General features: G+C 57.1%; 1 protein-coding gene across 1 annotated transcript in view; it reads right to left on the bottom strand.

Moving 5' to 3' along the window:
* The window catches only part of LOC136790541 (uncharacterized), a 48,329-nt gene extending 23,483 nt beyond the window's left edge, over window positions 1–24,846 (bottom strand). The window contains exon 1 of the mRNA XM_066995002.1: window positions 24,709–24,846. Coding sequence (XP_066851103.1) covers window positions 24,709–24,831 — 123 coding nt within the window. The 5' untranslated portion in view covers window positions 24,832–24,846. The remainder of the gene's footprint in view (window positions 1–24,708) is intronic.
* Window positions 24,847–27,207: the final 2,361 nt, after the last annotated feature.

The raw sequence follows: 27,207 nt of genomic DNA, 5'->3' as shown, positions 1-27,207 counted from the left end.
TTTTAATATCTTCATCAATGATGCAGACGATGGGATTGAGTGCACCCTCAGCAAGTTTGCAGATGGCACCAAGCTGAGTGGTGCAGTTGATACAACAGAAGGAAGGGATGCCATCCAAAGGGACCTAGACAGCGCCTAAAGAAGTGGGCCCATGGGAACCTAATGAGGTTCAACAAGTCCAAACGCATGGTGCTGCACCTGGGTCAGGGCAATCCCAGACTTGAGGACGGACTGAGAGAAGAACTCATTGAGAGCAGCCCTGCAGAGAAGGACTTGGGGGTTCTGGTAGATGAAAAGCTCAACGTGAGCCAGCAGTGCAGGCTTGCAGCCCAGAAGGCCAACTGCATCCCGGGCTGCATCAGCAGAGCAGTGGCCAGCAGGTGGAGGGAGGTGATTGTCCCCCTCTGCACTGCCCTTGTGAGGCCCCACGCGGGGCACTGCGTCCAGGTCTGAGGCCCCCAGCACAACAAATGTGAACCTGTTAGAGTGAGTGCACAGGAGGCCTACAAAGACCATCAGAGGGCTGGAGCACCTCTCCTATGAAGAAAGGCTGAGAGAGCTGGGGATGTTCAGCCTGAAGAAGAGAAGGCTCAGGGGAGACCTCATTATGACCATTTCATACTTAAAGGGGTCTCATAAAAAAGATGGAGGAGGACTCCTTACTTGGGTAGATAACGACAGAGCAAGGGGGAATGGTCTTAAAAGAGGATAGATTTAGTCTGGACATTAGGGGGAAATTCTTCTCTCAGAGGGTGGTGAGGCACTGGCACAGGTTGCCCAGAGAAGTTGCAGATACCCCACCCCTGGGGATGTTCAAGGGCAGACTGGATGAGGCCCTGGGCAGCCTGATCTAGTGGGTGGCGTCCCTGCCCATGGCAGGGGGATTGGAATAGGATGATCTTTAAGGCCCCTTCCAAACCAAGCTATTCTGTTATTCTCTGACTTTATGATTCTCTGCCACACTCACCTCCAGGTAGCTTGGCAGCCCATGCTGCCTCTGAAAGCCTCAGGGGAAGGCCACCCCCAGATACTCTCCTTCGGGACCAAGGTGTGGCTTGGGGCTTTGATGCACTTAGGACGGAGTCTTGCGAAGACGGGTCTGTCCTGGGAGCATCCCTTGTCCTTCCGTGCCCCTCTATGTCTTCTGCGTGGCACGGCCCCGGTGCCCTCTGCTGCTGGGTCTATCCTTGGTTGCCCCGCATTGTCTGGGAGCTGCTCCAACTGCGAAGCCAGCACCTGCTTCTGCAGATCTTCAGCAATATGTTTGGCTTTGCGGCAGTCTCTTGGTGCTGCGAGGACCTTTGTCATGTGGGGCATATCAAGAGCAATCCAAATGTGGTGCGGAGGCCGTGGCAGAGCTGAGGGTCTGTCCTCATTGGAGCTGTGTTTTCTCTGTGGGGACCTTCTTCTTGGAGGTGCTGGTGTCCCCATGTCCCCCGTAGTGGAGATGCTTGGGCCCTCACCCTTCTTATCTGACTGACCCCACCGAGCTCCCCTGCTCTGTGGCGACGCCTGCTCTGCCTGGGTGGAAGGGGAATCCCCTACTGCCCCAGGGCCCCGGTTCTTCTTGCTGGTGCCAGGCAGGGTCGTCTTGCTGGCCGTGCTGCTGCCGTTGGCTCTTCCTCCACACGCCATTTTCTGGCGGGATCTGTCCCCATCCTCCTGAGGCTTCATCCCTTGTTCCCCTCTCAGAACAGCTGCTGGCACAGAGTGGACAGGCTCCTGCATCCCCCGGGTGAATGCGTCCTTGGGGGCTGCTGCCTCCTGCTGAGGGCCAGGGGTCTGCACTGACAGCTGCGCTGCCGACTTTGTGGTGTGAGCGTGTTGCTGAAAGCGCCGGAAGGGTAAGCGGTGGCGCTGCCTGGTGTTCCGCTGTGGATCCTCAGTCTGGGAGTCTTTTTTTCCCAGGATGTGGTCAAAAAATCTCTTCATGGAAGCCAGGATCTTTCTTGGTAGCCTGAAGAGCCTTTGTGTCTGCTTTTGTACATCAGGCCCCTCCGGATGACTGTTCACAATCTTTTCCGCACAGGGTGGGTCCTTCTCCACAGGAGTCACCACCACATGTGGCTCTGCTTGCCATTGGGGTAGTTGAGGAGCTGTGGCTGGGACAGCTGTCCTTGCTTCCAGGACAGTGGCTGAAAAGCTCTCCTCACAGGAGAAAACCATCTCTGACAGTCCAAATTGCTTTTGGATATACATTTTTTCCACTGCACACTCCAGCTGATTTTTCACAGCCTTGTCTAAGAAGGTCAGGTCCCACACCATGGGAACCGCCTTCATATTAGGCTCTTCTTCTTGCTTCGATACTTTCGAAGCAGAGGCTGGATCATTTTGTGGAGGCTTGTCCCCATCGGCTGGCAGGCGCAGTTTCTGCTCCTCTTTCTTATTTGAGGTGAAGTAGTTCAAGGCCTCCTTGGATTTCTTTTGTGTCAAAGACGTCTTCATTTCCATGGAGCGGAATTTGGGTACCTCTGGAGGATGGCTGGGAGCAGCCTGCTGGACCTGGACGTGTTGCTGGTGTTGGTGCACACTGCTGGCCCTGTGGCATCTGACCACTTCTTTCCTGCAGGGTTGGCAAGTGTCATGGTCATGCTGCCCCCCTGGGCCAGCCTTGGGATGCATGAGGCCAGGCTGGACCGCAGAAGCATGAAGCCAGTCTGCTTTCTGCACAGGAGTGGGGGTAGATGCCCGTGAATTCTGTCCGGTTTCGCTCTCCGTGATGGTAGTGCAGGAGATGATGCTCCAGGAGTCCAGAGAGGTTCCTGAAGAGCAGCTGGTTTCACTCTCCGTGTCAGAAGTGGTAGACTCACTGCTGTCCTCTGGCAACTCCAAGTTGAGCCTGTGTGAGGAGGAGGAGGAGGAGGAGACGGAGAAGGAAGATGATGGGAATGCTGAGCCAAGCACTCCTGAGCACCCTGGGACTCTCCCTCTGCCCCGAAGGAGCTGGCAGGCTGTGTCATTTCTGTGGGGTCCCCCAAGGGACCCCTTGGTCCCTTGCCCAAGGCTCCCCCTCTGCCGGCTGGGCACAGAAGCTCCATCTGCCCCAGAAAGAGAGGGGACACTGCTATCTCTGTGCCTCGGCGGTAAATCCTTCTGCAAGGGCATTGCTCCTCGGATTTTAGTCCGCAAGTTTCCCTGTGCCCCCCCAAGCCATTGCACTCATCCGTGCCCCCAAACCCTGCCCCTGTTCCCTCCCCGTCCCCTCCTCGGTGGCCCCACATTTCCGTGTATCTGTTGAGGTCCTGCTGAGGTTCTTGTCGAACAGTGTGGCTAGTTCAGACAACTCATCCACATTTGCATGCTCGGGACATCTGCAAAGGGGCAGAGGGCAGCTGCTGCCACTGCAAGCGCCCCGCGCGCTCAGCTCCCTTCCCGCCAGAGCCACCCGGGCTCTTCTCACTGGCCCAGAGCCGGCAGCGGGCGCCTCTGATTGGCTCAGCTGTGGCGGGCCCTGGGGCGGTTGCCGTGCCTGGGGGCCATTGGGAGCGGGCGTCACACAGCGGTGGGCGTCTCCTCACAGAGCGCCACCATTTGCCAGAGCTTGGCCGTTTGGGCGCAGAACGGGTCACCCCTCGCCTCTGCCGCACGCAGACTGAAGAACAGCCGTCAGAGCGCACATTCAGTACACTCAGTACAGGCACGGACACAGGCTGAAAAGTCGAGGTGTCCTGTGCTGGCAGCAGGGTGCTGCAGTGACGAGGTGCCCCTGTACTCAGCCCTGCGCTCCTGACCCTCCAGAGCACCGTGAGACAGAGGGTTACATTACTAACTTAGGTCATTACTAACTCCATTTCATCTCGCTACGCAGATGCCCTGGGACACGGCCTCCCCTGCCAGGCAGGGCACCCAGCCCAGCTCTGGGGCTGGCCCTGGCTCCCGCTGACCCCTCTCCCTGCCAGGCAGGGCCTGCCTCAGCACCAGCCCTGCCTCCTACCTGCGGCTTGGCCCTGGGCATCATGGAGAAGCAGACAAATGCCAGCAGCAGCAGCCACAGGAAGGAGTAGAAGGCCCAGAAGGCTTCTGGGCTGGGGAAGAAGCTCATTCCCCAGGGATCAGCCATGCCTGTCGTGTGCCAGAGAGAGCCAAACTTGGCTGGCATGAGGAGGATCGGCCGGACCGCACTCACGGTCCCCTTGCTCCACCTTCCCAGCTCAAGCTTGTCCCTCTTTGCTCGTCAGCTCGTGGGCAAAATGGCAGCCAGCCTCGCTCAGCCCCACTTATATAACCCATAACCGCCGCCGTTTGTGATGCAGGGACAGCGGGGATGAGGTGGCCCTCCCCGAGCTGAGCTAAGCCCCAGGAGGTGACCTTCACCGGAGCGCCAGGCAGCAGCCAGCCCGGCCGGGCCAGCTCAGCGCAGCGGGGCCATGGCCAGCCCACCTCAGTGCTGAGAGCTGGCCCTGCGCAGGGCCCTGCAAGACCTCTGGCTTCTCACTAGGTAGGGCCGAACTCTCGGTCATGCATGGGCTGTGCTTCAAACCCAGAGCTTCCAGCTGTTGTTCTTGCCATTCTCTCCCTTGCTCCACATGAGACGGGGGAACCAGTTTGTGGGTGTTTTTTGGCTGCCCAGCAGCAACGATGCCATGGCCATCCTCTGGGGAGCTCAGCCTGGGGCTTGGGGCATGCAAGCTGGTGGCTGAAAGTGGTGGGGAGTGTGGGCAGGAGGCTGATCTGGCCCTGCTGTAGTGGATTTACGTGGTAAGGTTTTTGGTAGCAGGGGGCCATAGGCGTGGCTTCTGTGAGAAGAATCTAGAAGCTGCCCCATGTTATGTGAGGGCCCTGCTGCTGACCAGAGCTGAGCCAATAAGCAATGTTGTTCGCACCTCTGTGAGAGCATATTTAAGAAAGGAAAAAAAAATAAATGCTGCCACACAGTAGCTGGGAGAGTGAGAGGAGTGACACAGCCTTGCAGGCGCCGGGGTCAGTGCAGCAGGAGGGCAGGAGGTACGCCAGGCACACAGCAGCAGTTCCCCTGCGGCCTGTGGAGAGGCCCCTGGTGGAGCAGGCTGTCCCCCTGCAGCCCACGGGTCCCACACGGAGCAGATCTCCACGCTGCAGCCCGTGGAGGAGCCCCCGGTGGAGCAGGTGGATGTGGCCTGGAGGAGGCTGCGGCCCATGGAGAGCCCCCGCAGGAGCAGGCCCCGGGCCGGAGCTGCAGCCCGTGGAGAGGAGCCCACGCAGGAGCAGGGGGTCTGGGGGGAGCTGCTGCCTGTGGGGGACCCGTGCTGGAGCAGTTTGCTCCTGGGGGATGGACCCCGTGGTACCGAGCCATATCTGGAGCAGTTCTTGAAGAGCTGCTGCCTGTGGGAAGCCTATGCCGGATCAGTTCAGCAAGGACTGCATCCTGTGGGCAGGACCCCACAGCACAGGGGACGAGAGTGACCGAGAAGAAGCGGCAGAGAAGAAGCGCTGTAGACTGACCACAGCCCCATTTCCCCTGTTCCCCTGCGCCGCTCAGGGGGAGGAGGTGGAAGAGGGTGGATGGGGGGAAGGCGTTTTTGTTTTTTTTCCTTTGTTTCTCACTTCTCTAGCTTGTTAGTAATAGGCAATAAATCTTACTATCTCCCTATGCTGAGTCTGTTTTGCCCGTCACGATAATTACTGCGCGATCTCCTAGTCCTTATCTCAACCCTTGAGCCCTTTTCATCAAATTCTCTCCCCGTTCCTCTTTGAGGAGGGGGAGTGAGAGAGTGGTTGTGGTGGAGCTCAGCTGCCCACCCGAGTAAAACCACCACACTTGCCCAGCACTGCCGTGGTAGTGGTGCCAGTGACAGTCCAGAAACGGCCTTGGCTGTTGTGGTGCTTTCTGGCATTGTTATGTGTGTGCAAGCAGCCCTCGTGGTGCACCCCAGGAGGTGACCTTCACCGGAGCGCCAGGCAGCAGCCAGCCCGGCCGGGCCAGCTGAGCGCAGCGGGGCCATGGCCAGCCCACCTCAGTGCTGAGAGCTGGCCCTGCGCAGGGCCCTGCAAGACCTCTGGCTTCTCACTAGGTAGGGCCAAACAGGAAGAAAAAGAGCAAGAAAACGTGTGGCTGAAATACAGGCAAGGCAATCGCTCCCTGGCTACCATTCAGGGGCAAAGAAGACGGCAGGGATTCACCAACGGGAAGTGCTGCCTGACCAACTCGATAAGCTTGTAGACAAGCTGTAGATGTATGGGCTGGATGGGCAGTCAGTGGGGTGCACTGAAAACTGGCAGAATGGCCGAGCCCACGGGGTGGCTGGTGATCAGTGGCACAAAGTCTAGGTGGAGGCCAGTAACTAGCGGCATACGCCAGGAGTCAATACTGGATCCAGTCCTGTTTAGCATCTTCATTAGTGACCTGCATGACGGGGCAGACGTCTGCAGATGGCACAAAACTGGGGGGAGTGGCAGATACACCACAGGGTTGTGCTGCCGTCCAGAGGGTCCTGGACAGGAGGGAGAAATGGGCCGGAAGGAACATCTTGAAGATCAGCCAGGGGAATTCTGTGCAAAGTCCTGCACGTGGGTAGGCACAACCCCTGGCACCAGGACATGCTGGGGACCGCCCCGCTGGAGAGCAGCTTGGAGGAAAGGGACCTGGGGGTCCTGGTGAACGTGAGGCAGCAACGCACCCTTGCTGCAAAGAAGGCTAATAGTATCCTGGGCTGCATCAGGCACAGTATTGTCAGCAGGTCAGGAGAGGTGATCCTGCCCCTCTACTCTGCACTGGTGAGGCCACACCTGGAGTAGCGAGTCCAGTTCTGGGCTCCCCAGTACAAGGCAGACGTGGGCGTACTGGAGAGAGTCCAGTGTAGGGCCACAAAGACAATAAAGGGACTGGAGCGTGTCTCCTGTGAGGAAAGGCTGAGAGAGCTTTTCAGCCTGGAGGAGAGAAGGCTGGGGGGATCCTATCAGTGTCTATCAGTCCCTGACGGGGGGTGCAAAGAGGCTGGAGCCAGGTTCTGTTTGGTGGTGCCCTGTACCAGGACAAGAGGCGACGGGCACAAACTGGAACGCAGGAGGTTCCCTCTGAGCAGGAGGAAACACTTTCTTTATATGAGGGTGACCGAGCACTGGCACGGGTTGCCCAGGGGCTGTGGCGTCTCCTCCCTGGAGATCTTCGAAAGCCGCCTGGATGTGGTCCTGGGCACCCTGCTCCGGGTGTCTGCTGGAGCAGGGACATTGAACCAGATGAGCTCCAGAGGTCCCTTCCAACCTCAAACTAGTCTGTGATTCTGTGACTCAGCTTGCGGAAATTAACTGAATCTTAGGCATCCAGCTGTTGGGTTGTGTATTGGGAAGTAAAGGCGATAAACATTTAAACACCTAGTGAAACGGAGTGAGACCTGCAAGAGCTCTTCTTTATCACTCCTCTCTGCCAGCTCCCACTGCTCTCTTCCTCCCACTTAGGGTTCCTGCTCACGTCCTCCTTCTTGTCTGTTTTCTTGCCTCAGTAAGTGCTTGGGCATGTAGAGCTCCTAGTGAGCCCCAGAGCTCAGGACTCTGATCCCAGCACCTTCCAAGGGGTTTGGGGTTATCTCCAAGCCACAGCCGTGATCCTCCTCGAAACAGAGAGGCAGGGACTTTGGAGATGAGCCCACCCCATTCCACAGCAAGAAGGCATCTGTCTGCCCTTCCCAGGGTCACACTGCCTGTCCTGGTGCAGACGGAAGAACAGGCACTGGGGCCTGTGTCGTCTCAACTTCTGGTAACAATAGACATGGAGAAAGCTGAGGCATTCAGCAACTTCTTTGCCTCAGTCTTCACTGACAGGCAGGCTTCCCAAGTCTTTTGTTTCCCCGAGCGCGTAGATGGAGGTTGGGGGATCAAAGTCCCACCCACTATAAGCGAAGAGCAGTTTCGAGACCTTAGAGACCCATGGCAGGGGGGTGGAACTAGATGATCAGGAAGCATCATGCTCACAGTCTCTCATCCTCCTGGGGGATCTCAATCACACAGATGTTTGCGGGGAAAGCCGCATGGCAGGCAGTAAGCAATCCAGGAGACTTCTGGAGTCCATTGAGGACAAGTTCCTATTCCACGTATTAGACAAACCAGCCAGAGGAGAAGTGTTACCGGACCTGGTGCTCACCAGTGCAGAAGGAGCTCATTAAAGAAGTTAAGACTGGAGGAAGCCTAGGTTGCAGTGACCATGCCCTAGATGCTCAGAGGATCTGATCAGAACTGGCAGCTCTTTAAGGATATCTTCCTCGGAGCGCAAGAGCTCTGTATTTCCATTTGTAATACATCAAACCAGGAAGGCAGGAAACCGCCATGGTTGAATAAGGATCTGCTGGTAAAACTTAGGCAAAAGAAGGAAACGCATAGACGGTGGAAAGAGGGCCACGTGCCCTGGGAAGAGTACAGTAATGCCCTCCGGATGTGCAGGGATGGGATCAGGAAAGCCAAGGCACTGACAGAACCAAACTTGGCAAGGGATGCAAAGAATAACGTAAAGGGGTTCTGCAGGTACATTGGCCACACAAGAAAGACTAGGGAGAGTGTAGCGCCTCTGCCTAATGAAGATGGAGAACTGGTAACAACAGATGTGGAGAAGGCAGAGGTACTTAGCAACTTCTTTGCCTCGATCTACACCAGTGGTCAGGCTTCCCACATCCCTTGTGTCCCCAGATCTCTAGGCAGGGGCTGGGGAAGCAGAGTCCTTCCAACTGTAAGGAAGAGCAGGTTTGGGACCTCCTGATGCAACTTAACAACTACAAGTCTATGGGGCCTGGTGACATGCATCCTAGGGTCCTGAGGGAATTGGCTGATGTAGTTGCCAAGTCACTCTCCATCATATTTGAAAAATCACGGCAGTGAGGCGAAGTCCACAGTGACTGGAAAAAGGGAAACATTTTACAATTTTAAAAAGGGTAGAAAAGAAGGCCTGGGGAACTACACGCTGGTGAGCCTCACGTCTGTGCCTGGGAAGATCACGGAATGAATCTTCCTGGAGGCAATGTTAAGGCACATGCAGGACAAGAAGGTGATCTGCGACAGCCAGCATGGCTTCACCAAGGGCAAATCATGCCTGACCAATCTGCTGGCCTTCTGTGATGGAGTGACTGCATCAGCTGACACGGGAGGACTGAACCCTGTCACCTACTTGGACTTCTGTAAGGCCTTTGACACAGTGCCACATGACATCCTGATCTCCAAATTGGAGAGACATGGATTTGATGGGCAGACCATTTCGTGAATAAGGAGTTGGCTTGAAGGTCGCACCCGGAGTGGCGGTCAATGGCTCTATGTCCAGGTGGAGACCGGTGACGAGCGGTGTCCCTCAGGGGTCTGTCCTGGGACCGGTGCTTTTTAATATCTTCATCAGTGATGCAGACGATGGGATTGAGTGCACCCTCAGCAAGTTTGCAGATGACACCAAGCTGAGTGGTGCAGTTGATACAACAGAAGGAAGGGATGCCATCCAAAGGGACCTAGACAGCGCCTAAAGAAGTGGGCCCATGGGAACCTAATGAGGTTCAACAAGTCCAAACGCATGGTGCTGCACCGGGGTCAGGGCAATCCCAGACTTGAGGACGGACTGAGAGAAGAACTCATTGAGAGCAGCCCTGCAGAGAAGGACTTGGGGGTTCTGGTAGATGAAAAGCTCAACGTGAGCCAGCAGTGCAGGCTTGCAGCCCAGAAGGCCAACTGCATCCCGGGCTGCATCAGCAGAGCAGTGGCCAGCAGGTGGAGGGAGGTGATTGTCCCCCTCTGCACTGCCCTTGTGAGGCCCCACGCGGGGCACTGCGTCCAGGTCTGAGGCCCCCAGCACAACAAATGTGAACCTGTTAGAGTGAGTGCACAGGAGGCCTACAAAGACCATCAGAGGGCTGGAGCACCTCTCCTATGAAGAAAGGCTGAGAGAGCTGGGGATGTTCAGCCTGAAGAAGAGAAGGCTCAGGGGAGACCTCATTATGACCATTTCATACTTAAAGGGGTCTTATAAAAAAGATGGAGAAGGACTCTTTACTTGGGTGGATAACGATAGAGCAAGGGGGAATGGTCTTAAATGAAAAGAGAATAGATTTAGACTAGACATTAGGAGGAAATTCTTCTCTCAGGGGGTGGTGACGCACTGGCACAGGTTGCCCAGAGAAGTTGTAGATACCCCATCCCTATTCAAGGGATGTTCAAGGATGTTCAAGGGATGTTCAAGGGCAAAGTGGATGAGGCCCTGGGCATCCTGATCTAGTGGGTGGCATCCCTGCCCATGGCAGGGGGATTGGAATAGGATGATCTTTAAGGCCCCTTCCAAACCAAGGCATTCTGTTATTTTATGATTCTCTGCCACACTGACCTCCAGGGAGCTTGGCAGCCCATGCTGCCTCTGAAAGCCTCAGGGGAAGGCCACCCCCAACCCACTCCTCCCCACAGAAGCAGCCAACAGAGCTGCCAGCCTTGCCCATGCAAGGAGGGCCCAGTAGTGAGCAGGGGAGCCGCAGCGCTTCCCCAGGAAATTAGAGACACTCGCCCATGAGCATGCTTTCACTGACACATTTATTGAGATAGCCCCCGCTCCCTGGTGGGGCTGGCAGGGATCTGCTGCTTGCTGGCTCCATGCCCTGCTGGGCCCTGCTGCCCCTTGGCCCTGTCTGCAGATGGTTTCTTCTCTCCCACTGTCTTTCCTCCAGCTGCACCTGGGACTGCAGCTGCAGACAGAGCCAAATTCTGGGAGCTTTCAGTGCCAGGCAGGTTGTGGTTTGGGGCTTCGATGCACTTAGGGCGGAGTCTTGCAAAGCCAGGTCTGTCGTGGGAGCATCCCTTGTCCTTCCGGCAGGGTGAGCGGTGGCGCTGCCTGGTGTTCCACTGGGGCGCCTCAGTCTCGGAGTCTTTGCCTCAGGATGAGGTTTAAAAATCTCCTAATGGAAATCAGTATCCTTCTTCGCAGCCTGAAGAGCACTTTTGACTGCATTTTTCCACGAGGCCCCTTCAGATGACTTTCCACAGTCTTTACCACACAGGGCGTGTCCCGCACCACGGGAACCACCTTCAAAGTAGGCTTTTCTGCTCGCTTAGATATTTTTGAAGCAGAGGCTGGGTCATCTTGTGGAGGCTTGTCCCCATCAGCTGGCAGGCGCAGTTTCTCCTCCTCTTTCTTTTTTGCGGTGAAGCAGACCAAGGTCTCCTGGGTCTCCTGGGTCTCCTTTTGTGGCAAAGATGTCTTCATTTCCCTGGAGTGGAATTTGGGCACCTCTGGAGGATGGCTGGGAGCAGCCTGCTGGACCTGGACGTGTTGCTGGTGTAGGTGCACACTGCTTCCTGAGTGTGCACCGACCACTTCTTTCCTGCAGCGTGGGTGAGTGTCATGGTCACACTGCTCCTCTGGGCCAGCCTTGGGATGCACGAGGCCAGGCTGGACCGCAGAAGCATGAAGTGAGTCTGCTTACTGCAGAGGAGTGGGGGTAGATGCCCGTGAATTCTGTCCGGTTTCGTTCTCCGTGATGGTAGTGCAGGAGATGGTGCTCCAAGAGTCCAGAGACACCGTTGAAGAGCAACTGGTGTCACTCCCCGTGTCAGAAGTGGGACCGGTGCTTTTTAATATCTTCATCAATGATGCAGACGATGGGATTGAGTGCACCCTCAGCAAGTTTGCAGATGGCACCAAGCTGAGTGGTGCAGTTGATACAACAGAAGGAAGGGATGCCATCCAAAGGGACCTAGACAGCGCCTAAAGAAGTGGGCCCATGGGAACCTAATGAGGTTCAACAAGTCCAAACGCATGGTGCTGCACCTGGGTCAGGGCAATCCCAGACTTGAGGACGGACTGAGAGAAGAACTCATTGAGAGCAGCCCTGCAGAGAAGGACTTGGGGGTTCTGGTAGATGAAAAGCTCAACGTGAGCCAGCAGTGCAGGCTTGCAGCCCAGAAGGCCAACTGCATCCCGGGCTGCATCAGCAGAGCAGTGGCCAGCAGGTGGAGGGAGGTGATTGTCCCCCTCTGCACTGCCCTTGTGAGGCCCCACGCGGGGCACTGCGTCCAGGTCTGAGGCCCCCAGCACAACAAATGTGAACCTGTTAGAGTGAGTGCACAGGAGGCCTACAAAGACCATCAGAGGGCTGGAGCACCTCTCCTATGAAGAAAGGCTGAGAGAGCTGGGGATGTTCAGCCTGAAGAAGAGAAGGCTCAGGGGAGACCTCATTATGACCATTTCATACTTAAAGGGGTCTCATAAAAAAGATGGAGGAGGACTCCTTACTTGGGTAGATAACGACAGAGCAAGGGGGAATGGTCTTAAAAGAGGATAGATTTAGTCTGGACATTAGGGGGAAATTCTTCTCTCAGAGGGTGGTGAGGCACTGGCACAGGTTGCCCAGAGAAGTTGCAGATACCCCACCCCTGGGGATGTTCAAGGGCAGACTGGATGAGGCCCTGGGCAGCCTGATCTAGTGGGTGGCGTCCCTGCCCATGGCAGGGGGATTGGAATAGGATGATCTTTAAGGCCCCTTCCAAACCAAGCTATTCTGTTATTCTCTGACTTTATGATTCTCTGCCACACTCACCTCCAGGTAGCTTGGCAGCCCATGCTGCCTCTGAAAGCCTCAGGGGAAGGCCACCCCCAGATACTCTCCTTCGGGACCAAGGTGTGGCTTGGGGCTTTGATGCACTTAGGACGGAGTCTTGCGAAGACGGGTCTGTCCTGGGAGCATCCCTTGTCCTTCCGTGCCCCTCTATGTCTTCTGCGTGGCACGGCCCCGGTGCCCTCTGCTGCTGGGTCTATCCTTGGTTGCCCCGCATTGTCTGGGAGCTGCTCCAACTGCGAAGCCAGCACCTGCTTCTGCAGATCTTCAGCAATATGTTTGGCTTTGCGGCAGTCTCTTGGTGCTGCGAGGACCTTTGTCATGTGGGGCATATCAAGAGCAATCCAAATGTGGTGCGGAGGCCGTGGCAGAGCTGAGGGTCTGTCCTCATTGGAGCTGTGTTTTCTCTGTGGGGACCTTCTTCTTGGAGGTGCTGGTGTCCCCATGTCCCCCGTAGTGGAGATGCTTGGGCCCTCACCCTTCTTATCTGACTGACCCCACGGAGCTCCCTTGCTCTGTGGCGACGCCTGCTCTGCCTGGGTGGAAGGGGAATCCCCTACTGCCCCAGGGCCCCGGTTCTTCTTGCTGGTGCCAGGCAGGGTCGTCTTGCTGGCCGTGCTGCTGCCGTTGGCTCTTCCTCCACACGCCATTTTCTGGCGGGATCTGTCCCCATCCTCCTGAGGCTTCATCCCTTGTTCCCCTCTCAGAACAGCTGCTGGCACAGAGTGGACAGGCTCCTGCATCCCCCAGGTGAATGCGTCCTTGGGGGCTGCTGCCTCCTGCTGAGGGCCAGGGGTCTGCACTGACAGCTGCACTGCCGACTTTGTGGTGTGAGCGTGTTGCTGAAAGCGCCGGAAGGGTAAGCGGTGGCGCTGCCTGGTGTTCCGCTGTGGATCCTCAGTCTGGGAGTCTTTTTTTCCCAGGATGTGGTCAAAAAATCTCTTCATGGAAGCCAGGATCTTTCTTGGTAGCCTGAAGAGCCTTTGTGTCTGCTTTTGTACATCAGGCCCCTCCGGATGACTGTTCACAATCTTTTCCGCACAGGGTGGGTCCTTCTCCACAGGAGTCACCACCACATGTGGCTCTGCTTGCCATTGGGGTAGTTGAGGAGCTGTGGCTGGGACAGCTGTCCTTGCTTCCAGGACAGTGGCTGAAAAGCTCTCCTCACAGGAGAAAACCATCTCTGACAGTCCAAATTGCTTTTGGATATACATTTTTTCCACTGCACACTCCAGCTGATTTTTCACAGCCTTGTCTAAGAAGGTCAGGTCCCACACCATGGGAACCGCCTTCATATTAGGCTCTTCTTCTTGCTTCGATACTTTCGAAGCAGAGGCTGGATCATTTTGTGGAGGCTTGTCCCCATCGGCTGGCAGGCGCAGTTTCTGCTCCTCTTTCTAATTTGAGGTGAAGTAGTTCAAGGCCTCCTTGGATTTCTTTTGTGTCAAAGACGTCTTCATTTCCATGGAGCGGAATTTGGGTACCTCTGGAGGATGGCTGGGAGCAGCCTGCTGGACCTGGACGTGTTGCTGGTGTTGGTGCACACTGCTGGCCCTGTGGCATCTGACCACTTCTTTCCTGCAGGGTTGGCAAGTGTCATGGTCATGCTGCCCCCCTGGGCCAGCCTTGGGATGCATGAGGCCAGGCTGGACCGCAGAAGCATGAAGCCAGTCTGCTTTCTGCACAGGAGTGGGGGTAGATGCCCGTGAATTCTGTCCGGTTTCGCTCTCCGTGATGGTAGTGCAGGAGATGATGCTCCAGGAGTCCAGAGAGGTTCCTGAAGAGCAGCTGGTTTCACTCTCCGTGTCAGAAGTGGTAGACTCACTGCTGTCCTCTGGCAACTCCAAGTTGAGCCTGTGTGAGGAGGAGGAGGAGGAGGAGACGGAGAAGGAAGATGATGGGAATGCTGAGCCAAGCACTCCTGAGCACCCTGGGACTCTCCCTCTGCCCCGAAGGAGCTGGCAGGCTGTGTCATTTCTGTGGGGTCCCCCAAGGGACCCCTTGGTCCCTTGCCCAAGGCTCCCCCTCTGCCGGCTGGGCACAGAAGCTCCATCTGCCCCAGAAAGAGAGGGGACACTGCTATCTCTGTGCCTCGGCGGTAAATCCTTCTGCAAGGGCATTGCTCCTCGGATTTTAGTCCGCAAGTTTCCCTGTGCCCCCCCAAGCCATTGCACTCATCCGTGCCCCCAAACCCTGCCCCTGTTCCCTCCCCGTCCCCTCCTCGGTGGCCCCACATTTCCGTGTATCTGTTGAGGTCCTGCTGAGGTTCTTGTCGAACAGTTTGGCTAGTTCAGACAACTCATCCACATTTGCATGCTCGGGACATCTGCAAAGGGGCAGAGGGCAGCTGCTGCCACTGCAAGCGCCCCGCGCGCTCAGCTCCCTTCCCGCCAGAGCCACCCGGGCTCTTCTCACTGGCCCAGAGCCGGCAGCGGGCGCCTCTGATTGGCTCAGCTGTGGCGGGCCCTGGGGCGGTTGCCGTGCCTGGGGGCCATTGGGAGCGGGCGTCACACAGCGGTGGGCGTCTCCTCACAGAGCGCCACCATTTGCCAGAGCTTGGCCGTTTGGGCGCAGAACGGGTCACCCCTCGCCTCTGCCGCACGCAGACTGAAGAACAGCCGTCAGAGCGCACATTCAGTACACTCAGTACAGGCACGGACACAGGCTGAAAAGTCGAGGTGTCCTGTGCTGGCAGCAGGGTGCTGCAGTGACGAGGTGCCCCTGTACTCAGCCCTGCGCTCCTGACCCTCCAGAGCACCGTGAGACAGAGGGTTACATTACTAACTTAGGTCATTACTAACTCCATTTCATCTCGCTACGCAGATGCCCTGGGACACGGCCTCCCCTGCCAGGCAGGGCACCCAGCCCAGCTCTGGGGCTGGCCCTGGCTCCCGCTGACCCCTCTCCCTGCCAGGCAGGGCCTGCCTCAGCACCAGCCCTGCCTCCTACCTGCGGCTTGGCCCTGGGCATCATGGAGAAGCAGACAAATGCCAGCAGCAGCAGCCACAGGAAGGAGTAGAAGGCCCAAAAGGCTTCTGGGCTGGGGAAGAAGCTCATTCCCCAGGGATCAGCCATGCCTGTCGTGTGCCAGAGAGAGCCAAACTTGGCTGGCATGAGGAGGATCGGCCGGACCGCACTCACGGTCCCCTTGCTCCACCTTCCCAGCTCAAGCTTGTCCCTCTTTGCTCGTCAGCTCGTGGGCAAAATGGCAGCCAGCCTCGCTCAGCCCCACTTATATAACCCATAACCGCCGCCGTTTGTGATGCAGGGACAGCGGGGATGAGGTGGCCCTCCCCGAGCTGAGCTAAGCCCCAGGAGGTGACCTTCACCCGAGCACCAGGCAGCAGCCAGCCCGGCCGGGCCAGCTCAGCGCAGCGGGGCCATGGCCAGCCCACCTCAGTGCTGAGAGCTGGCCCTGCGCAGGGCCCTGCAAGACCTCTGGCTTCTCACTAGGTAGGGCCGAACTCTCGGTCATGCATGGGCTGTGCTTCAAACCCAGAGCTTCCAGCTGTTGTTCTTGCCATTCTCTCCCTTGCTCCACATGAGACGGGGGAACCAGTTTGTGGGTGTTTTTTGGCTGCCCAGCAGCAACGATGCCATGGCCATCCTCTGGGGAGCTCAGCCTGGGGCTTGGGGCATGCAAGCTGGTGGCTGAAAGTGGTGGGGAGTGTGGGCAGGAGGCTGATCTGGCCCTGCTGTAGTGGATTTACGTGGTAAGGTTTTTGGTAGCAGGGGGCCATAGGCGTGGCTTCTGTGAGAAGAATCTAGAAGCTGCCCCATGTTATGTGAGGGCCCTGCTGCTGACCAGAGCTGAGCCAATAAGCAATGTTGTTCGCACCTCTGTGAGAGCATATTTAAGAAAGGAAAAAAAAATAAATGCTGCCACACAGTAGCTGGGAGAGTGAGAGGAGTGACACAGCCTTGCAGGCGCCGGGGTCAGTGCAGCAGGAGGGCAGGAGGTACGCCAGGCACACAGCAGCAGTTCCCCTGCGGCCTGTGGAGAGGCCCCTGGTGGAGCAGGCTGTCCCCCTGCAGCCCATGGGTCCCACACGGAGCAGATCTCCACGCTGCAGCCCGTGGAGGAGCCCCCGGTGGAGCAGGTGGATGTGGCCTGGAGGAGGCTGCGGCCCATGGAGAGCCCCCGCAGGAGCAGGCCCCGGGCCGGAGCTGCAGCCCGTGGAGAGGAGCCCACGCAGGAGCAGGGGGTCTGGGGGGAGCTGCTGCCTGTGGGGGACCCGTGCTGGAGCAGTTTGCTCCTGGGGGATGGACCCCGTGGTACCGAGCCATATCTGGAGCAGTTCTTGAAGAGCTGCTGCCTGTGGGAAGCCTATGCCGGATCAGTTCAGCAAGGACTGCATCCTGTGGGCAGGACCCCACAGCACAGGGGACGAGAGTGACCGAGAAGAAGCGGCAGAGAAGAAGCGCTGTAGACTGACCACAGCCCCATTTCCCCTGTTCCCCTGCGCCGCTCAGGGGGAGGAGGTGGAAGAGGGTGGATGGGGGGAAGGCGTTTTTGTTTTTTTTCCTTTGTTTCTCACTTCTCTAGCTTGTTAGTAATAGGCAATAAATCTTACTATCTCCCTATGCTGAGTCTGTTTTGCCCGTCACGATAATTACTGCGCGATCTCCTAGTCCTTATCTCAACCCTTGAGCCCTTTTCATCAAATTCTCTCCCCGTTCCTCTTTGAGGAGGGGGAGTGAGAGAGTGGTTGTGGTGGAGCTCAGCTGCCCACCCGAGTAAAACCACCACACTTGCCCAGCACTGCCGTGGTAGTGGTGCCAGTGACAGTCCAGAAACGGCCTTGGCTGTTGTGGTGCTTTCTGGCATTGTTATGTGTGTGCAAGCAGCCCTCGTGGTGCACCCCAGGAGGTGACCTTCACCGGAGCGCCAGGCAGCAGCCAGCCCGGCCGGGCCAGCTGAGCGCAGCGGGGCCATGGCCAGCCCACCTCAGTGCTGAGAGCTGGCCCTGCGCAGGGCCCTGCAAGACCTCTGGCTTCTCACTAGGTAGGGCCAAACAGGAAGAAAAAGAGCAAGAAAACGTGTGGCTGAAATACAGGCAAGGCAATCGCTCCCTGGCTACCATTCAGGGGCAAAGAAGACGGCAGGGATTCACCAACGGGAAGTGCTGCCTGACCAACTCGATAAGCTTGTAGACAAGCTGTAGATGTATGGGCTGGATGGGCAGTCAGTGGGGTGCACTGAAAACTGGCAGAATGGTCGAGCCCACGGGGTGGCTGGTGATCAGTGGCACAAAGTCTAGGTGGAGGCCAGTAACTAGCGGCATACGCCAGGAGTCAATACTGGATCCAGTCCTGTTTAGCATCTTCATTAGTGACCTGCATGACAGGGCAGACGTCTGCAGATGGCACAAAACTGGGGGGAGTGGCAGATACACCACAGGGTTGTGCTGCCGTCCAGAGGGTCCTGGACAGGAGGGAGAAATGGGCCGGAAGGAACATCTTGAAGATCAGCCAGGGGAATTCTGTGCAAAGTCCTGCACGTGGGTAGGCACAACCCCTGGCACCAGGACATGCTGGGGACCGCCCCGCTGGAGAGCAGCTTGGAGGAAAGGGACCTGGGGGTCCTGGTGAACGTGAGGCAGCAACGCACCCTTGCTGCAAAGAAGGCTAATAGTATCCTGGGCTGCATCAGGCACAGTATTGTCAGCAGGTCAGGAGAGGTGATCCTGCCCCTCTACTCTGCACTGGTGAGGCCACACCTGGAGTAGCGAGTCCAGTTCTGGGCTCCCCAGTACAAGGCAGACGTGGGCGTACTGGAGAGAGTCCAGTGTAGGGCCACAAAGACAATAAAGGGACTGGAGCGTGTCTCCTGTGAGGAAAGGCTGAGAGAGCTTTTCAGCCTGGAGGAGAGAAGGCTGGGGGGATCCTATCAGTGTCTATCAGTCCCTGACGGGGGGTGCAAAGAGGCTGGAGCCAGGTTCTGTTTGGTGGTGCCCTGTACCAGGACAAGAGGCGACGGGCACAAACTGGAACGCAGGAGGTTCCCTCTGAGCAGGAGGAAACACTTTCTTTATATGAGGGTGACCGAGCACTGGCACGGGTTGCCCAGGGGCTGTGGCGTCTCCTCCCTGGAGATCTTCGAAAGCCGCCTGGATGTGGTCCTGGGCACCCTGCTCCGGGTGTCTGCTGGAGCAGGGACATTGAACCAGATGAGCTCCAGAGGTCCCTTCCAACCTCAAACTAGTCTGTGATTCTGTGACTCAGCTTGCGGAAATTAACTGAATCTTAGGCATCCAGCTGTTGGGTTGTGTATTGGGAAGTAAAGGCGATAAACATTTAAACACCTAGTGAAACGGAGTGAGACCTGCAAGAGCTCTTCTTTATCACTCCTCTCTGCCAGCTCCCACTGCTCTCTTCCTCCCACTTAGGGTTCCTGCTCACGTCCTCCTTCTTGTCTGTTTTCTTGCCTCAGTAAGTGCTTGGGCATGTAGAGCTCCTAGTGAGCCCCAGAGCTCAGGACTCTGATCCCAGCACCTTCCAAGGGGTTTGGGGTTATCTCCAAGCCACAGCCGTGATCCTCCTCGAAACAGAGAGGCAGGGACTTTGGAGATGAGCCCACCCCATTCCACAGCAAGAAGGCATCTGTCTGCCCTTCCCAGGGTCACACTGCCTGTCCTGGTGCAGACGGAAGAACAGGCACTGGGGCCTGTGTCGTCTCAACTTCTGGTAACAATAGACATGGAGAAAGCTGAGGCATTCAGCAACTTCTTTGCCTCAGTCTTCACTGACAGGCAGGCTTCCCAAGTCTTTTGTTTCCCCGAGCGCGTAGATGGAGGTTGGGGGATCAAAGTCCCACCCACTATAAGCGAAGAGCAGTTTCGAGACCTTAGAGACCCATGGCAGGGGGGTGGAACTAGATGATCAGGAAGCATCATGCTCACAGTCTCTCATCCTCCTGGGGGATCTCAATCACACAGATGTTTGCGGGGAAAGCCGCATGGCAGGCAGTAAGCAATCCAGGAGACTTCTGGAGTCCATTGAGGACAAGTTCCTATTCCACGTATTAGACAAACCAGCCAGAGGAGAAGTGTTACCGGACCTGGTGCTCACCAGTGCAGAAGGAGCTCATTAAAGAAGTTAAGACTGGAGGAAGCCTAGGTTGCAGTGACCATGCCCTAGATGCTCAGAGGATCTGATCAGAACTGGCAGCTCTTTAAGGATATCTTCCTCGGAGCGCAAGAGCTCTGTATTTCCATTTGTAATACATCAAACCAGGAAGGCAGGAAACCGCCATGGTTGAATAAGGATCTGCTGGTAAAACTTAGGCAAAAGAAGAAAACGCATAGACGGTGGAAAGAGGGCCACGTGCCCTGGGAAGAGTACAGTAATGCCCTCCGGATGTGCAGGGATGGGATCAGGAAAGCCAAGGCACTGACAGAACCAAACTTGGCAAGGGATGCAAAGAATAACGTAAAGGGGTTCTGCAGGTACATTGGCCACACAAGAAAGACTAGGGAGAGTGTAGCGCCTCTGCCTAATGAAGATGGAGAACTGGTAACAACAGATGTGGAGAAGGCAGAGGTACTTAGCAACTTCTTTGCCTCGATCTACACCAGTGGTCAGGCTTCCCACATCCCTTGTGTCCCCAGATCTCTAGGCAGGGGCTGGGGAAGCAGAGTCCTTCCAACTGTAAGGAAGAGCAGGTTTGGGACCTCCTGATGCAACTTAACAACTACAAGTCTATGGGGCCTGGTGACATGCATCCTAGGGTCCTGAGGGAATTGGCTGATGTAGTTGCCAAGTCACTCTCCATCATATTTGAAAAATCACGGCAGTGAGGCGAAGTCCACAGTGACTGGAAAAAGGGAAACATTTTACAATTTTAAAAAGGGTAGAAAAGAAGGCCTGGGGAACTACACGCTGGTGAGCCTCACGTCTGTGCCTGGGAAGATCACGGAATGAATCTTCCTGGAGGCAATGTTAAGGCACATGCAGGACAAGAAGGTGATCTGCGACAGCCAGCATGGCTTCACCAAGGGCAAATCATGCCTGACCAATCTGCTGGCCTTCTGTGATGGAGTGACTGCATCAGCTGACACGGGAGGACTGAACCATGTCACCTACTTGGACTTCTGTAAGGCCTTTGACACAGTGCCACATGACATCCTGATCTCCAAATTGGAGAGACATGGATTTGATGGGCAGACCATTTCGTGAATAAGGAGTTGGCTTGAAGGTCGCACCCGGAGTGGCGGTCAATGGCTCTATGTCCAGGTGGAGACCGGTGACGAGCGGTGTCCCTCAGGGGTCTGTCCTGGGACCGGTGCTTTTTAATATCTTCATCAGTGATGCAGACGATGGGATTGAGTGCACCCTCAGCAAGTTTGCAGATGACACCAAGCTGAGTGGTGCAGCTGATACAACAGAAGGAAGGGATGCCATCCAAAGGGACCTAGACAGCGCCTAAAGAAGTGGGCCCATGGGAACCTAATGAGGTTCAACAAGTCCAAACGCATGGTGCTGCACCGGGGTCAGGGCAATCCCAGACTTGAGGACGGACTGAGAGAAGAACTCATTGAGAGCAGCCCTGCAGAGAAGGACTTGGGGGTTCTGGTAGATGAAAAGCTCAACGTGAGCCAGCAGTGCAGGCTTGCAGCCCAGAAGGCCAACTGCATCCCGGGCTGCATCAGCAGAGCAGTGGCCAGCAGGTGGAGGGAGGTGATTGTCCCCCTCTGCACTGCCCTTGTGAGGCCCCACGCGGGGCACTGCGTCCAGGTCTGAGGCCCCCAGCACAACAAATGTGAACCTGTTAGAGTGAGTGCACAGGAGGCCTACAAAGACCATCAGAGGGCTGGAGCACCTCTCCTATGAAGAAAGGCTGAGAGAGCTGGGGATGTTCAGCCTGAAGAAGAGAAGGCTCAGGGGAGACCTCATTATGACCATTTCATACTTAAAGGGGTCTCATAAAAAAGATGGAGGAGGACTCCTTACTTGGGTAGATAACGACAGAGCAAGGGGGAATGGTCTTAAAAGAGGATAGATTTAGTCTGGACATTAGGGGGAAATTCTTCTCTCAGAGGGTGGTGAGGCACTGGCACAGGTTGCCCAGAGAAGTTGCAGATACCCCACCCCTGGGGATGTTCAAGGGCAGACTGGATGAGGCCCTGGGCAGCCTGATCTAGTGGGTGGCGTCCCTGCCCATGGCAGGGGGATTGGAATAGGATGATCTTTAAGGCCCCTTCCAAACCAAGCTATTCTGTTATTCTCTGACTTTATGATTCTCTGCCACACTCACCTCCAGGTAGCTTGGCAGCCCATGCTGCCTCTGAAAGCCTCAGGGGAAGGCCACCCCCAGATACTCTCCTTCGGGACCAAGGTGTGGCTTGGGGCTTTGATGCACTTAGGACGGAGTCTTGCGAAGACGGGTCTGTCCTGGGAGCATCCCTTGTCCTTCCGTGCCCCTCTATGTCTTCTGCGTGGCACGGCCCCGGTGCCCTCTGCTGCTGGGTCTATCCTTGGTTGCCCCGCATTGTCTGGGAGCTGCTCCAACTGCGAAGCCAGCACCTGCTTCTGCAGATCTTCAGCAATATGTTTGGCTTTGCGGCAGTCTCTTGGTGCTGCGAGGACCTTTGTCATGTGGGGCATATCAAGAGCAATCCAAATGTGGTGCGGAGGCCGTGGCAGAGCTGAGGGTCTGTCCTCATTGGAGCTGCGTTTTCTCTGTGGGGACCTTCTTCTTGGAGGTGCTGGTGTCCCCATGTCCCCCGTAGTGGAGATGCTTGGGCCCTCACCCTTCTTATCTGACTGACCCCGCGGAGCTCCCTTGCTCTGCGGCGACGCCTGCTCTGCCTGGGTGGAAGGGGAATCCCCTACTGCCCCAGGGCCCCGGTTCTTCTTGCTGGTGCCAGGCAGGGTCGTCTTGCTGGCCGTGCTGCTGCCGTTGGCTCTTCCTCCACACGCCATTTTCTGGCGGGATCTGTCCCCATCCTCCTGAGGCTTCATCCCTTGTTCCCCTCTCAGAACAGCTGCTGGCACAGAGTGGACAGGCTCCTGCATCCCCCGGGTGAATGCGTCCTTGGGGGCTGCTGCCTCCTGCTGAGGGCCAGGGGTCTGCACTGACAGCTGCGCTGCCGACTTTGTGGTGTGAGCGTGTTGCTGAAAGCGCCGGAAGGGTAAGCGGTGGCGCTGCCTGGTGTTCCGCTGTGGATCCTCAGTCTGGGAGTCTTTTTTTCCCAGGATGTGGTCAAAAAATCTCTTCATGGAAGCCAGGATCTTTCTTGGTAGCCTGAAGAGCCTTTGTGTCTGCTTTTGTACATCAGGCCCCTCCGGATGACTGTTCACAATCTTTTCCGCACAGGGTGGGTCCTTCTCCACAGGAGTCACCACCACATGTGGCTCTGCTTGCCATTGGGGTAGTTGAGGAGCTGTGGCTGGGACAGCTGTCCTTGCTTCCAGGACAGTGGCTGAAAAGCTCTCCTCACAAGACAACAGCATCTCTGACAGTCCAAATTGCTTTTGGATATACATTTTTTCCGCTGCACACTCCAGCTGATTTTTCACAGCCTTGTCTAAGAAGGTCAGGTCCCACACCATGGGAACCGCCTTCATATTAGGCTCTTCTTCTTGCTTCGATACTTTCGAAGCAGAGGCTGGATCATTTTGTGGAGGCTTGTCCCCATCGGCTGGCAGGCGCAGTTTCTGCTCCTCTTTCTAATTTGAGGTGAAGTAGTTCAAGGCCTCCTTGGATTTCTTTTGTGTCAAAGACGTCTTCATTTCCATGGAGCGGAATTTGGGTACCTCTGGAGGATGGCTGGGAGCAGCCTGCTGGACCTGGACGTGTTGCTGGTGTTGGTGCACACTGCTGGCCCTGTGGCATCTGACCACTTCTTTCCTGCAGGGTTGGCAAGTGTCATGGTCATGCTGCCCCCCTGGGCCAGCCTTGGGATGCATGAGGCCAGGCTGGACCGCAGAAGCATGAAGCCAGTCTGCTTTCTGCACAGGAGTGGGGGTAGATGCCCGTGAATTCTGTCCGGTTTCGCTCTCCGTGATGGTAGTGCAGGAGATGGTGCTCCAGGAGTCCAGAGAGGTTCCTGAAGAGCAGCTGGTTTCACTCTCCGTGTCAGAAGTGGTAGACTCACTGCTGTCCTCTGGCAACTCCAAGTTGAGCCTGTGTGAGGAGGAGGAGGAGGAGGAGACGGAGAAGGAAGATGATGGGAATGCTGAGCCAAGCACTCCTGAGCACCCTGGGACTCTCCCTCTGCCCCGAAGGAGCTGGCAGGCTGTGTCATTTCTGTGGGGTCCCCCAAGGGACCCCTTGGTCCCTTGCCCAAGGCTCCCCCTCTGCCGGCTGGGCACAGAAGCTCCATCTGCCCCAGAAAGAGAGGGGACACTGCTATCTCTGTGCCTCGGCGGTAAATCCTTCTGCAAGGGCATTGCTCCTCGGATTTTAGTCCGCAAGTTTCCCTGTGCCCCCCCAAGCCATTGCACTCATCCGTGCCCCCAAACCCTGCCCCTGTTCCCTCCCCGTCCCCTCCTCGGTGGCCCCACATTTCCGTGTATCTGTTGAGGTCCTGCTGAGGTTCTTGTCGAACAGTTTGGCTAGTTCAGACAACTCATCCACATTTGCATGCTCGGGACATCTGCAAAGGGGCAGAGGGCAGCTGCTGCCACTGCAAGCGCCCCGCGCGCTCAGCTCCCTTCCCGCCAGAGCCACCCGGGCTCTTCTCACTGGCCCAGAGCCGGCAGCGGGCGCCTCTGATTGGCTCAGCTGTGGCGGGCCCTGGGGCGGTTGCCGTGCCTGGGGGCCATTGGGAGCGGGCGTCACACAGCGGTGGGCGTCTCCTCACAGAGCGCCACCATTTGCCAGAGCTTGGCCGTTTGGGCGCAGAACGGGTCACCCCTCGCCTCTGCCGCACGCAGACTGAAGAACAGCCGTCAGAGCGCACATTCAGTACACTCAGTACAGGCACGGACACAGGCTGAAAAGTCGAGGTGTCCTGTGCTGGCAGCAGGGTGCTGCAGTGACGAGGTGCCCCTGTACTCAGCCCTGCGCTCCTGACCCTCCAGAGCACCGTGAGACAGAGGGTTACATTACTAACTTAGGTCATTACTAACTCCATTTCATCTCGCTACGCAGATGCCCTGGGACACGGCCTCCCCTGCCAGGCAGGGCACCCAGCCCAGCTCTGGGGCTGGCCCTGGCTCCCGCTGACCCCTCTCCCTGCCAGGCAGGGCCTGCCTCAGCACCAGCCCTGCCTCCTACCTGCGGCTTGGCCCTGGGCATCATGGAGAAGCAGGCAAACGCCAGCAGCAGCCACAGGAAGGAGTAGAAGGCCCAGAAGGCTTCTGGGCTGGGGAAGAAGCTCATTCCCCAGGGATCAGCCATGCCTGTCGTGTGCCAGAGAGAGCCAAACTTGGCTGGCATGAGGAGGATCGGCCGGACCGCACTCACGGTCCCCTTGCTCCACCTTCCCAGCTCAAGCTTGTCCCTCTTTGCTCGTCAGCTCGTGGGCAAAATGGCAGCCAGCCTCGCTCAGCCCCACTTATATAACCCATAACCGCCGCCGTTTGGGATGCAGGGACAGCGGGGATGAGGTGGCCCTCCCCGAGCTGAGCTAAGCCCCAGGAGGTGACCTTCACCCGAGCACCAGGCAGCAGCCAGCCCGGCCGGGCCAGCTCAGCGCAGCGGGGCCATGGCCAGCCCACCTCAGTGCTGAGAGCTGGCCCTGCGCAGGGCCCTGCAAGACCTCTGGCTTCTCACTAGGTAGGGCCGAACTCTCGGTCATGCATGGGCTGTGCTTCAAACCCAGAGCTTCCAGCTGTTGTTCTTGCCATTCTCTCCCTTGCTCCACATGAGACGGGGGAACCAGTTTGTGGGTGTTTTTTGGCTGCCCAGCAGCAACGATGCCATGGCCATCCTCTGGGGAGCTCAGCCTGGGGCTTGGGGCATGCAAGCTGGTGGCTGAAAGTGGTGGGGAGTGTGGGCAGGAGGCTGATCTGGCCCTGCTGTAGTGGATTTACGTGGTAAGGTTTTTGGTAGCAGGGGGCCATAGGCGTGGCTTCTGTGAGAAGAATCTAGAAGCTGCCCCATGTTATGTGAGGGCCCTGCTGCTGACCAGAGCTGAGCCAATAAGCAATGTTGTTCGCACCTCTGTGAGAGCATATTTAAGAAAGGAAAAAAAAATAAATGCTGCCACACAGTAGCTGGGAGAGTGAGAGGAGTGACACAGCCTTGCAGGCGCCGGGGTCAGTGCAGCAGGAGGGCAGGAGGTACGCCAGGCACACAGCAGCAGTTCCCCTGCGGCCTGTGGAGAGGCCCCTGGTGGAGCAGGCTGTCCCCCTGCAGCCCACGGGTCCCACACGGAGCAGATCTCCACGCTGCAGCCCGTGGAGGAGCCCCCGGTGGAGCAGGTGGATGTGGCCTGGAGGAGGCTGCGGCCCATGGAGAGCCCCCGCAGGAGCAGGCCCCGGGCCGCAGCTGCAGCCCATGGAGAGGAGCCCACGCAGGAGCAGGGGGTCTGGGGGGAGCTGCTGCCTGTGGGGGACCCCGGTTGGAGCAGTTTGCTCCTGGGGGATGGACCCCATGGTACCGAGCCATATCTGGAGCAGTTCTTGAAGAGCTGCTGCCTGTGGGAAGCCTATGCCGGATCAGTTCAGCAAGGACTGCATCCTGTGGGCAGGACCCCACAGCACAGGGGACGAGAGTGACCGAGAAGAAGCGGCAGAGAAGAAGCGCTGTAGACTGACCACAGCCCCATTTCCCCTGTTCCCCTGCGCCGCTCAGGGGGAGGAGGTGGAAGAGGGTGGATGGGGGGAAGGCGTTTTTGTTTTTTTTCCTTTGTTTCTCACTTCTCTAGCTTGTTAGTAATAGGCAATAAATCTTACTATCTCCCTATGCTGAGTCTGTTTTGCCCGTCACGATAATTACTGCGCGATCTCCTAGTCCTTATCTCAACCCTTGAGCCCTTTTCATCAAATTCTCTCCCCGTTCCTCTTTGAGGAGGGGGAGTGAGAGAGTGGTTGTGGTGGAGCTCAGCTGCCCACCCGAGTAAAACCACCACACTTGCCCAGCACTGCCGTGGTAGTGGTGCCAGTGACAGTCCAGAAACGGCCTTGGCTGTTGTGGTGCTTTCTGGCATTGTTATGTGTGTGCAAGCAGCCCTCGTGGTGCACCCCAGGAGGTGACCTTCACCGGAGCGCCAGGCAGCAGCCAGCCCGGCCGGGCCAGCTGAGCGCAGCGGGGCCATGGCCAGCCCACCTCAGTGCTGAGAGCTGGCCCTGCGCAGGGCCCTGCAAGACCTCTGGCTTCTCACTAGGTAGGGCCAAACAGGAAGAAAAAGAGCAAGAAAACGTGTGGCTGAAATACAGGCAAGGCAATCGCTCCCTGGCTACCATTCAGGGGCAAAGAAGACGGCAGGGATTCACCAACGGGAAGTGCTGCCTGACCAACTCGATAAGCTTGTAGACAAGCTGTAGATGTATGGGCTGGATGGGCAGTCAGTGGGGTGCACTGAAAACTGGCAGAATGGTCGAGCCCACGGGGTGGCTGGTGATCAGTGGCACAAAGTCTAGGTGGAGGCCAGTAACTAGCGGCATACGCCAGGAGTCAATACTGGATCCAGTCCTGTTTAGCATCTTCATTAGTGACCTGCATGACGGGGCAGACGTCTGCAGATGGCACAAAACTGGGGGGAGTGGCAGATACACCACAGGGTTGTGCTGCCGTCCAGAGGGTCCTGGACAGGAGGGAGAAATGGGCCGG

The sequence above is a fragment of the Anser cygnoides genome, chromosome 3, assembly GCF_040182565.1.
Source record: "Anser cygnoides isolate HZ-2024a breed goose chromosome 3, Taihu_goose_T2T_genome, whole genome shotgun sequence".
Taxonomy (NCBI): domain Eukaryota; kingdom Metazoa; phylum Chordata; class Aves; order Anseriformes; family Anatidae; genus Anser; species Anser cygnoides.
The sequence above is the reverse complement of the archived record's forward strand: the minus strand, read 5'-3'. Positions and strand labels throughout refer to the sequence as shown.